At 48.1% G+C, this 12842-nt stretch overlaps 1 protein-coding gene across 1 annotated transcript in view; it reads left to right on the top strand.

Annotated features, from left to right (window-relative positions):
- The window catches only part of ABCA13 (ATP binding cassette subfamily A member 13), a 301396-nt gene that overhangs the window by 14872 nt on the left and 273682 nt on the right, over positions 1–12842 (top strand). The window contains 6 exon segments of the mRNA XM_049714700.1: positions 1953–2099; positions 5224–5252; positions 6961–7007; positions 7089–7219; positions 9186–9307; positions 11699–11869. Of these exon segments, the coding sequence (XP_049570657.1) occupies positions 1953–2099; positions 5224–5252; positions 6961–7007; positions 7089–7219; positions 9186–9307; positions 11699–11869 (647 nt within the window).

Genomic DNA, 12842 nt, shown 5'->3' with positions numbered 1-12842 from the left:
TTTTTTCCTCTCGGGTATGCTAAATGTGACTGGACACTGGCTTTCTTTAACAGGCTTTCAGCAACTTGTGAAATGATTCCCTATTTTATTTTAAATCAGTGTTTTCTTTCTGATTAAGGTAAGTCCCCACTGAATTTGAGATCAGACGTAGACATGGTAGATGGTGCTGACTTTCAAGGTCGTGAGAACGTTTTCTCTTGTTTACTAGAAAAGAAATCTTTTCCCCGCATACATGATATGTGTAAAGTTAAGAAAAAACATAACAATTTAATCATCATTTTTCCATTAGAATCACATAATATTTTTAAAATAAAAATTCACCCGAGTATATTTTAAAGGCCGAGTTGGCTTTATTGAATGACTCATGAATCAGGCAGCTTCCCGTCTAGTAGGTAGAGGGGCTTCAAAGGGCTACAGAAAGGGAGAGGCTTTTAAAGGCAAGACAAGGAAGCCACAAACAAAGACGATTATTCCAGGCTTAGGTCACCCACCTGTGTCGGGGACAGAAGGGGCCTATGTGGCAAATTATCCTTCTTTGGAGGGTGGAAGGGATTACCTCTTTGGTGCTGATCGGAACATTTCACACTGACCAGGGTTATATTCCTGGGGAAAGCTGTAACTGCAGTTAGGTTAGGTATTAAGTCTTGGTGTTAGCACAGGAGACTCCATCCAGAGCCTGTCATTTCCTTCCTAACACCGTGCCTTTCCCCACACCATGGGGTGAGCGCAGGACCGTCTGTATTAGAACCACTAGGAAGTGTGGGTTAAAATGCAGGGTCCTGGACAGGCTCCAGGCAGCAGGTGGGAGGTGAGGCTGAGAGTCTGTGTCTTCACATGCTTCCTCAGTGGTCCATCAGCCCGCTGGAGTCTGACTGTCTCTGCAGGAGTCTGTTTCCAGGAGCCCCATTTTCAAAGACAAAAGGAAATCCTTTCACAAGCATGTGCTGTTATGCGCTTACCCCTTCTCCTAGGACTGGACATTTGCCTTGTGTCTACATCTCGCTCTTTTAGATCATTGCTTTGATGGACATTATTGTTTACACATTTCACATTTACTAGTGTCTTCTAGTAGTCAAATTTCTCAAAGCTAAAATAAAATTAAAGGCAAAAAAACAAAACAAAACCTGGAGAGGATGTTTCTTACAAATTCAATAAAGGGAAGCTGCGTTTCAAGCGTGAGAAGACAGGGAACATCCCAGCAGAAAACCGGGTCACGGCCTTGACCAGCCAGTGTGGGTGGCACCCCCTCCTGCTTGCCAGCCTGTGTGACCGAGCCTGACTTCTGTCCTTGGTGTCCAGGTGACCGCGGACTTGGGTCTTGGCAATGCCCCCACTTCTGCCCCCCAGCTGACCCCTCACAGGGAGCTGCCTTCCGACCCTCCCTGGACGTCCCCCAAGGGTCCCTCTGCCTGACACCCTGTCTTCCCTGTGCCGTGGCGGGGGGCGACCCACCCTCCCTCCACTGCAGACTTTCCTGCTCACTCCCTATCACTGCGTTTGACTGTCCTTGGGGCGTCGACCCAATGGCATTTGTAATGACCAGGCGTCACTGGGGGCTCATCCCATCCCCTCTGCGTGCGGGGCCCCTGTTCACTGCTGGGCTGGCTCCCAGCACCTTGCTCAGGGGAAGTGGTATAATATGTGTTGAATAAGTGAAAAAAGATGAAGTAACTAGTAAACATATAAAATGGTTGAGCCTCACAGATGATAAGACGATTGAGGACAACTTTCTAATTTTAAATTGGCCATAGTTTTTTAAAATGACAAATTCCATTCTGGATGAAGATCCAGTAAAGTGGGCCGTTGGGGCGTTGGTGGAATTGTACACGGGCACAGGGTTAGCTGAGAACACTTTGGCCTTGGGTGTAAAGCTCCTTAAACTGCTGAGGAAACTCGTGCCTGTAGAAGAGTTCTACTCGGGTATTTACTCCATTTCTTTAAAGTTCTTCTAGGCTCCCAACTGCAGCAGCCTTCTCACAAGAAGGCTGACAACCCGGCCTTCTTAAAAGAGGTATAGGACCTCGCCCAGGAAGTTTATGAAATGATGGACAAGGCGAGAAAGTTACAAAAACTTTGGGTAGAAAGATCCAAGACTCCAGGCAAGTAAATCTCTGAAACTCTCCACTCCGTCCCTGGTCACAGGCTTAGGTGGGGCCCCGTGACAACCCAGGATGTCTGTAAAATCCTGTTCATGCTTCATACCCCCTCCAGCGGCCGTCGCTGTGAGTCTTAGAAAAAGCCACCCCCCTCCAGGGATGAGGCCCGGCACCTGGGGCGGGCTGGGAGCCTGGGCTGCATTTCCGCTCCCTTGCTCACAGCCCTGGGGCACAACCCTCAGAGGGGCTGCAGCCCTTCCCCCTCGTCTCCAAGGGTCCAGGGCCCCTCCCGCCATTGGTCCTTCTCCTTCTCTTTCTTCTGTTGCTAACGTCCTTTCTCGCTCCCTCTTCCTCTGTGTTTAAAATCTGTCCCCAGGTATCACACACACAAATACACACACACACACACACACACACACACACACAGAGACACACAGATACACACAGACACAGACAGACATACACACACAGACACAGATACAAACACACACACAGACAGAAACACAGACAGACATATGCACACAGACACACACACACTTCTGATTCCTTTCCTCCTCCCTGTAGACTTGGTTGGTCTTTCTTTGTTGGTAACACTGCGATTCTGGCCTCATGATTAGCTTGCTTTGATAGCAGACCTTCTGGATTATTGGGCTGCATTATTTCTGTTCACGATGAAGCATGTCCACAGTCTAGGCCAACTCTTCTTTGTAAATCCCCAGTAAAGAAAGTTCAGTGGCTATAGGTTTTGACGAGCTTGGTTGACAAGTGGAGGAGCCAGGCCCTCAGAAGGGCAGCTCACTGCCTGTCTTCACACAGCCAGGTTAATATCTACAGACTTCATCAATAAATGGGGCAAAGCGATCCTGCCCTTTCCCTTTTTTTTTTTTTTTTTAACAGTACCCTATCTACAGCACCCAGAAAAATACAGGACATTCAGTTAAATGTGAATTTCAGGTAAATAACAAATAACTTTTTACTGTAAGTATGTCCCAAATATTACATACTTAAAGTAAAAATTTAAACGGGCATCTTATGTTATCATTTGCTAGATTGGCAACCCTAAGGACCCAGCTCGAATTTTTATACATATATATATACTTCCCCCCCCATGGAATATACACAGGAAAATGAAATGAAGCGTTTGGCAGAAAATACAGAAAGAGCTCTTCAGAGGAGATAATAAACATTACGTGTTATTCCTACGAGAGGAAGCAGCGTCTTTGTCCAGGGTGGACCGCTTTGTCCACAATGGACCCAAATGCAACAACAAAAAACCAGAGTAGCTTAAACACCCAAGGATGGGTTTCTTATATGAGGTGCTGTCATAGGGTCATTCTACCTTCATAAAATTTTTTTCCAGTGAGGTCTCCAACGTTCTGTTAGAGGGGGAACTAATGTTTTGAGGTGAAGATCCCACTTGGTTTTCGGTTTGCTGCTGTCTGAGCCGTTTCCCGTGGTTTATGTGTAAAAGAAAACCTACTCTGTTCACAGCACTTCTGACACCAAATGTCTGGGTTCTCCAAACCAAGCGACTTCCCAGTTCTCGTGGACCCCAACTGGGTGTGCTGTGACTTATTCCGGTTCTAACAGACCCCGTAGGTGAGGCCTCAGCCCCACAAGGCTGCTCTCACTGCAGAGTCCAATAGCAAGGAGTGGGTGCCCGGGGTCTCCACACTTCAGTCCCGCTTGGCTGTAAATTGAGGGTTCTCACAACCCTTCCTCAGGTCCTGTGATTTGCTAGAATGGTTCACAGAACTCAGGGAAACACTTTACTTGCTATTAGCAGTTTATCATAAAGGCTACAGATGAACAGCGTGATGAGCAAGTTACAGGGCAGGGTCTGGAGGGTCCCGGGGCTCGGGGTGTCTGTCCCTCTGGACTTAGTGTGTGGATGTGGTCACCAGCTAGAGGCTCTCTGAAGCCATCATTTCGTGTTTTTGTGGAGGTTCCATTAGGCAGGCGTGACTGGTTAGATCATTGGTGGTACACTGCATCTCCAGCCCTTTTCCACTCCCTGGAGGTTGGGGTTGCGGGGTGGGAGATGAAAGTTCCAAGTCTAATTGTTACTGACGTGGGCTCTTGGACTCTTCAGTCAACAGGAATGGACGAGGGGCCAGGTGAGGAACCCAGGCAAGGCTTTACTGGGTCTCCGGCTCCACCAGGGGGAGCGAGAGCAGGTAACCGACGACCTTGCTCCCGTTGGCGGGGGAGGGAGTGGTGAGCTGGTCCCTTAAGTGTGTTGAGGGTGGGACCAGGTGCTGGGGTCGGGCCAGCGGGGCAGCTTGGGTGGTCTGCCCGCCCCCCTGGTGGGGCCCTGCTTTTGCTCCTGACACCTCAGAAGCAGCAGCTGGGTTTTGGTCTTTCTGTATCTTGTTCATATTTGCCCCAACTGTGCAGGCGTGCAGTTATTTTTAGTCCCTTATAGTTTCTTTGTATCTGTTGCTCCAGGAAGACGTTAGTGCAGTTGCAAGCACTGCAGAAAAGGTCCCAGGTTCCAGCCTGTCTCAGAACTGAAGCCATCTGGGGGCCCCAGCCCCAGACATGTCATTAGTGTTCAGAGGCACTCTTGTCACCTGGTAGATTGCAAGAGCCTTAGAAGCTCTCCTGTAGGGAACAAGGACGAGTATAAAAAGAGGTGCTCCTGGCTCACCCACCCCTCAGGAAATGGTGAGAATTTAGGAGCCTGTGTTAGGAACTGAGAGCAGAGACCGACATACATTTCTTATTTTATCACAACCGGATTCCAAATATAATCTGAAAAATCATATTTTCACTTTTCTCTCCCTCTTCAACTTTTTTTCTTTCTTTGTTTTTTCTTTATTTTCCTTTCACCCTCTCTATCCTGTCCAGAATGCTCACAATGCCTGTGGATTAGAGATTGATAAGATAATAAATACTTTTTGGCAAATTGTTGAAATTTGGTTTACTAGTTAAATCATTTTCCAGGAATTTACTTAATATCAATGTGTTTTGGAAGTCGAAAGTGACTATTTCCTTCAGATTTATTCTTCGGTTTTGTGTAATCAGGACTCTGTGATCGTCCATTTGATTTTGGAACTAGAATAGCTGCTCGGCACATGCTTTCTGGTTGCCGACTGAGCTAATACCTCTGACATCTTTACTGTAGATTCTTCTTATGGTTCCAGTTTTTTAACAGTAAGTATTTTAACAAAAGTTTGAAACTTAATCTTCAGAGACATAGTGGTGTCAACTGAAAAAAAAATGCATGACCTAAAAGTTGAGAATTATGTTTTATTTGTCAGAATTTCTGAGGACTTAAGCCTGGGACACAGAATCTCCGATCACCCTGAGGGACTCCTCCAAAGAGGTTGGGGGGGGAGCCAGGATGTATAGGAGTTTTTGCAACAAAGACCAGGTAGTCGGACCATCAAAAGAGTACTGTAAATTAAAGAAAAAACAAGCATCTTAAGTGAACGAACTCAGCACTTTTCTATGTATGGGAAGATGCAAGAGTCTGGGCTCACTGAAATCATTCCTTGGATATGCGCCTCAGCTACCTGTGGCCAGTGTCCTGCTTTTCTCCATGCAACACCCCTTGTTTACTGATATGACAGGCAACGTTTTTCATCTACAATGTTTAAGTTCAAAACATTGATTTTAATTTATTTTTCAAACATGCCTTTTTAATGCTTTGATTGTTAGTAACACTATGTAGAAGCTGTATTTGAGACAGCCAGAATCACTCTGGCCTCTGAAGCAGCCATGGCTCAGGAAACCCATGGGGCAAGGGCGTGTGTCCACAGAGCCCCCCACCCTGGAGCTCCCTGCCCCCGGGGCCAGAGCCCACAGAGGGAGGGCAGCTGTCACCACTGGAGTGTGCACACAAGGCCCGGGGTGTCCAGTGGCAGCTACTGGCAGGAGTGTGGATGGTGCTCGGATGTGCAGGCTGAGCGTCCACACATGTACACGAGGCCTTTGAAGTGCAGTCAGAGCTGGGGGCCAGGCTGGGGAGGGGTGGCTTTGGGACCAGGACTCCCACCCCTGGTGCGTTACATTTTGAAGTTGAACAGGGCTTCCCAATTTGTTATGAAGGTGTGCTTGCCAACATGGGACGGTGGGGCATATTTGACATTTGTTGGTTTGATTTATAACGTGAATATCTGAACGTGGTTGGTGTGCTTCCCTTGGTCTCTTGCCCCGAGCTCTGGACGGTCAGCAGTAGACACGAGAGCCCGAGGGCCCCCATCAGAGCAAGACAACCTTTGAAATTAGAAGGTATTGGTGGCTGTTGAACCACATAAGCTCCAGCATTAATTTTATTTCTACACTTTACTTTGATGGCACAAGTATCAAGAAAGTCCACGTTCATAGAGATTAAGTATTTGCACGTGGAACCAGGTTCCAGATGCATTCTGTTATCTAGGGAGACTCTTCCCTACAGAGGGATGTGCTTCCTCAGTGAGAAGTGCCAGAAAATAGCCTGTTTGAAGCACAACTTAGGCATTACTGGTGTTGCAAAGAACTAGACATGTTCCCACTTGGATCGAATGGATTTTCTAATTTACAAGTTTCATTGTAATTAGTTATAAGATATTGATTCTTAGGAAACAGAATTAACGCTGTAGACATGTGGACTCCCTTGTTCCGTGAAGCAGTGTGAAAACCGGTGACTGAAGCCTTGACACAGCCAGATGCGGGGGTGCGGGGGGAAGACACTGGGGGGAGGGGGAGGGGCGCTCCAGCAGGTGTCCCACCCCACCCCGAGTGTCAGGCTGAGAGTGGGAACTTGGAGCGGGCAGGCTGCCGTGCACAGGCTTCTCTGAGGGGACGGCACTTTGAGCCCGTCAGCTGCCCAGGTGAACACAGGAGAGCACTTACCTCTCATGTCTGGCTCCTGGTCCAGGGACTCAGGGTGGCACTGACAGCCCCGGGAGTGGGGAGTGCGGACCTGTGAGTCCCTGCGCAGGGCGGGACGGGTCGGCGGATGCCACCTGTTTTGCTAATGGTGTTCTGGTTCTGCTTTGCTTCTAGTTCCTTCTCAGCTCTGGAACATTTAGACTGGCTGCCAGTCAGCCACACCTTTTCCAGGGTCTCTGCAATGGTGCTGCGTGTGGCCATTTCGACGCTGGTATTTCTGCAGGAGAACGGAGCAGCGGCCATGGGTGTGGGTGTCTTAACAGCTGTTATTGTGACATTTCACTGCTGCACTGGTTAAATTCATCGGCAGCCACCACAGAGCTAAAATGCTGTTCAGAGAAATGATTTAATTAAAATATCAACTGCAAGAAAGAATTGGTTGTTTCTGTTCGTAAAAGAGAGACCTAGACTGAAAATTTGGGAATCAGAGCGATTTGACTTTCTACCACTGTCGAAATTCTGCAGTCGCTGCAAATAAAAATGTTATTTATAATTTAAAAAATAGTTGATTTTAAAGTAATTGGACTTGATGTCCTCTAAGCATAGACCTGTCACTGGTTCTTTGATTTTCACCTTTCCTCCCTTCTGAACTCGTATTACTGAATTCCTATTAGGAAGAAATATGTGAAAATCAATAAGGCCAGTGAGAGGGGGCGGGTGATGTCGATTTAGAAAGCCCCCAACTGAATAGACAGCCTTTCCACAGGGGAAGGTGGGATTGTTTAGCTCTATTCTTGACTCAGGTATCCTTTCTTTCTTTTTTTCATTAAATACTCATTTTATTTTATTTTGCTGACAAATAAAATTATATGTATTTAAAGTGTACAATGTGATGATTTGATATATGCATACGTTGTGAAATGATTACCAAAACCAAGTTAATTAAAACATTCATCACTTCACACGGTTGCCCTTCTCGGGCGATCATGATCTCTGAGTCAATCTCAAGTGTACAATGGGGTGTTACCACCTGTAATCACAGTGCTGTGCAGGAGGCCTCCAGACCTCAATCCTCTGAAACTGAAGGTCTGTTTCCCAGCCGGGATTCCCGGTCCCCCACTTCACCACCTCCCCGGAGTTCCCCGTGACTGGGCCTTTTCTGTTGCCCCCTCGGCCTTAATTTCAGGGCACGTGGGGTCACGCAGCAGCAGGTGGGTTTGCGGTGCTGGCATGTAGCGCTCAGCTGATGGCTGTCGAGTCATGATCTGAACACCTTGAGCTGGGTGTTCAGATGGAGGGCCGCCTTGGAATTGATGTGCGTTTAGGTTCGCAGGTGCCAGGCCACACGCACATGAGGTCATCTGACCTTGGATGTCTCGGATGTGTATTCTGGGGGTGCCACTTCTGCATGGCATTGCTGGGCTGCTTGGGAAGCTTTATGAGTTTTGTATCTTGATTTACTCTGTTAGGGGAAACTTTTCCTTTGGTTTAAAATGGTTTTTATAAATATGTTTTTAAAGACTCCACAGAATATGTTATGCTATAAATATACCGTAATTTATCCTTTCTTCCCAGTGCTAGACACTGAACTGGTTTTCAATATTTAATCAGTACAAAACCAATGCAATAACATTGTGGTACATGACTTTTCCCTCAGGTGCCTTATTAGGTTTCTTGAGATAGATATTTTTAAAATAAAATTACTGGGTCCAATAATGTGAATTTCATATGTTTCTTGAGCTATGTTATCGAATTACCCTCTAGAAATTTGCAGTCATTTATGTCTGGAAGCATGTGTCATGTCACCACACTATAGCATCCCATACCAGCTTCTGTTTGTTTGCTTTTCCTGTTCGACAGTCCAAATGACCTTTGGTCTGCATTTGCCTTTCCATTCGAAGTGAAGACATCATTTTTCGAAAGACTTTCGACCTGTGACAGTGTTTTTTTTTATTATTATTTATTTGTTTTTATTTTTGGCTGTGTTGGGTCTTTGTTCTGTGTGCGGGCTTTCTCTAGTTGCAGTGAGTGGTGCGCAGGCTTCTCATTGTTGTGGCTTCTCCTGTTGCAGAGCACGGGCTCTAGAGTGCAGGCTCAGTAGTTGTGGTGCCCGGGCTTCATTGCTCCGCAGCGTGTGGGAATCTTCCCGGGCCAGGGATCGAACCCGTGTCCCCTGCATTGGCAGGCAGATTCTTAACCACTGCGCCACCAGGGAAGCCCGTGTGACAGTGTTATAGCAGCTGACAGTATAAATCATTGGTTGTCTTGCAGAGTCAGGATACAGCCTGTCCTTGAAGGAGCTGGTGTGGGACCCACAGAAGGTTCAGGCTGACCTGAAATCCCTATTCGGTTTTGATGACCTTCACGCAGAACGAATCCTGAATTATTCCGCTGTTTTCCATGTTATCCCTGCCTCAAAGGCAGTTTGGAAGTAACAGGGCACCTTACTGCTCTCAGCAGCAGCGGGGGAGAAGCCAGGCCCTGAGGCTGGGAGGTTCTGGAGGCCAGTCAGGGGCCAGATGGGGCGGGGGCACGAGAGGACTGCTTTCCAGGCAAAGAGACCCTTGGGGAGCAGAGGTGGAGGTCCTCGGGGCAGCTGGGGTCACCAGATTTGAGCCTCACTCTCCAAACTGTGAAATCAGGGCGTCGGGGTCAGACCAGCTGACCCCGTAGACCCTGCTCGCTGCAGCTCCCGAGGTTTGGAGGCCTTTAGCTGACGTCCCTTTAGTCACCTGGCGCATTCGTGGACATTTCTGCTTCGTGTGGGGCAGGACGCAAGCATGACACACCTGTCTCCCTTCCCTGCACAGACCGCCCCGTGAGACCCCCTTCCCACCTCAGGGGGACGCCCTGGGTCAGGGTCGAGGTCCTTAATGTTTGGGGAGACCCAGGCCCTCCCTCTGGACTCGGGGTCTGCACTCAGGGCGTGGATTTTGGTCACGTCTCAGGATTCCCACGACCTGGTGCTTCCCCGACAGCACTTCTGGGTGCAGACTGAGGCTTTCCACCTCTGGGCTCTGGGCCAGGGCTCTTGGTCTGGGGTTAGAAGTTGGCTCCCCTCCCCCGATGCACTGCTGACTCCTGGGCTGGCCTGGGGTTTGGAAAGACCCTCCTGCCGGGCAGGTCGTAGCCTTGGCTGCTGTATAAGGAGTTTGATGTCTCTGTCTCACACCTGGTGTAATTTTATTAACCATCTACTTCCTGTTGGGCTTGGAACTGTGACCCTGGCGTTTCTCACAGGTGCTTTTGTAGGTGGGATGTGAAACCCCAGTTGGCTGATTTTTTTACTCCAGTTTTCTCTGCACTTTGTGACCTGTCTTCACGTTATTTTTAGGGTATAGTTTGAGTCAAACTATGTAAAACTTTTATCTTAGAAGGGTAACTATTTTGAGATTAGAATTAAAGGAAAATGATCAGGACATACCACGGAGTGTCCACAGAGCTCCGTGGACATCATGTATCGCAGGTGTGTCTTCTATGGCTGCTGTAACAAATGACAGCCCAGGAAGGAATCAAGGGGTCTGCATGGCTGTGTCCCTTCTGGAGGCTCCCAGGCAGGCATCGTTCTCTTGCCTCTTCCAGTTTCTAGAGGCAGCTGCTTTCAGTGGCTGCTGGCCCCTTCCCATCCTCAGAACCCGTAATGGCTGGTTGAGTTTTTCTCACAATGCATCACCCTGACTCTCAGGACCTTCATAGTTTCCTCAGGTCATTGGATGATCCAGGATAATCTCATCTCAAGTCGGCAGACGGGCACCCATCATTCCATCTGCAACCTCACGGCCTTCCTGCCAGGCGACATGATACATTAACAGGTTCTGGGGATTCACAGGGGAGCATCTCTGGGGTCCACCACCTGCCTTCCAATGGCATCAGCGTGGGTCCCCCCAGTCCTGCCGACTCCAGGCCCTGCTGCTCCTGGCCTGCCTGGGGTCTCTGCGTCTGCTGCCCTGGGAGAGGGTGTCTTCCCACTGCGTGTCATCGGACAGACCGCTCGGGTCCTGAGGGCAGGGACAGGGCTATATTCCTCTGACAGGCCACGTGGTATTGCTGAGTGTTTTGTGTTTTTTTTAAATTAAAAAAAAAAAGAAACAATACAGAGACCACGAGGGAGTCTGTGGCTTTGTGCCTCGATAGTCACAGGGAGTAGTTTTAATCTGGATCCTGAAGGGAACTACAGAGGGAATGAATGGGGCTTCGATGCTTGGTGACCATTGCTGCCAATGGGATTTCTGAAAGATGACGCCACAATCGTAAAACTCTGTAATAGAGGAACATGGTTTCGTCCAACATGAATGTAAGTATTTTTATGGAGCCGTATTAGAGAAGTTCATTTACAGAAATAAAGGAGGTTTGGTTTCAAAATATTAAGCAATTTCTGACTCACAGCTCCAATTTGAACCCTTCCAACTTCATCCATCTTTGATAGATAATTAGAAAAGAAGATGTTTTTGGCAAAGCAGATTTGTTAGTCCAAGGTATCAGTTAAACTGGGCCGGCCCATGTTTGCCTTTGGCCCGAGAGTGGAGACAAACAGTATCTGAAACCATCCCCGAGTCCTGGAGGAACAGCAGTGCTCCTGAAAAATGTCATCAACTTATTCCTTAACTCCAAAGGCCTCCCTTCCAGGCAGATTCACATGGACGTTATCACTCTATCACCCTGTTACGACTTCAGTCAAGCAAATGTCGGAGGTTTTTCTTTGGCAAGATTGTGGTGTTATTCGGAGAGAAACACCCCAGAAAAAAAGACCCTTGATTTCTTAATATTTTCCGTATCGTTGCCAGATTCCCACAGACAGTTCACTGGGGCGGATGCTGTGTTCAGCCTTGTCCGGCTGCCACGAGAATGAAGAGGAACGGGGTGGGGGGGGGTCACCCTGCAGACTGCGACCCCAGGTGGTAGCGGCCAGAAACTACCTGCTCTGCGCCACCAGCCAGCTGCACCTCTGCAAACAGGTGCCGCCCCACAGCAGACACCTGTGTCGTGGCATGTCCAGACCGTGCACTTTCCTCCTGCATCTTTCCCTGCTTGATTTTATTTGTTTGTTTGTTTATGTATTTATTTATCTTTTGGATTTTTTTCCTGAGTTTGACTTTTTTTTTTTAATAAACTTATTTATTTTTGGCTGTGTTGGGTATTCGTTTCTGTGCGAGGGCTTTCTCCAGTTGTGGCGAGTGGGGGCCACTCTTCATCACGGCGCACGGGCCTCTCACTGTCACAGCCTCTCCCGCTGTGGAGCACAGGCTCCAGACGCGCAGGCTCAGTAGTTGTGGCTCACGGGCTTAGTTGCTCCGCGGCATGTGGGATCCTCCCAGACCAGGGCTCGAACCCACGTCCCCTGCATTGGCAGGTGGATTCTTAACCACTGCGCCACCAGGGAAGCCCGAGTTTGACGTTTTTAAAAAAAAATTTAATTGAAGCATAATTGATTTACAATATCGTTTTCATTTCAGATGTGCAGTGCAGTGATTCAGTTATACACACACACACACACATATCTATTCCTTTTCAGATTCTCTTCCATTATAGATTCTTACAAAATATTGAGTATAGTTCCCTGTGCTATACAGTAGGTCCTTGTTGGTGATTTTATTTATTTTAATTTAATTTTATACACTTAACATGAGATCTACCTTCTCACTGATTTTCAAGTGTCCAACACAGCACTGCTGACACTAGCACAGGCTGTACAGCACAGCCCCAGAGCCAGCGCATCTTGCTCACTGAAGCGTTACAGGGGCCAGCCCATTCATTCTGCGCCCCCACCGCGACATTCACTCTCTGACTTCACGTCCTTCCCAGGGAGAAGCGTGAGGACCCCGCAGGCTGGACACCATGTGCACCTTCTCCACGTGCATCTGCTGACCTTGGCTCGCTGGGCACGCAACACAGCCGGCACCAGAGAGGCCCTCTTTATTGATTTATTTT

The sequence above is a fragment of the Orcinus orca genome, chromosome 9, assembly GCF_937001465.1.
Source record: "Orcinus orca chromosome 9, mOrcOrc1.1, whole genome shotgun sequence".
NCBI classification, from domain to species: domain Eukaryota; kingdom Metazoa; phylum Chordata; class Mammalia; order Artiodactyla; family Delphinidae; genus Orcinus; species Orcinus orca.
The sequence above is the reverse complement of the archived record's forward strand: the minus strand, read 5'-3'. Positions and strand labels throughout refer to the sequence as shown.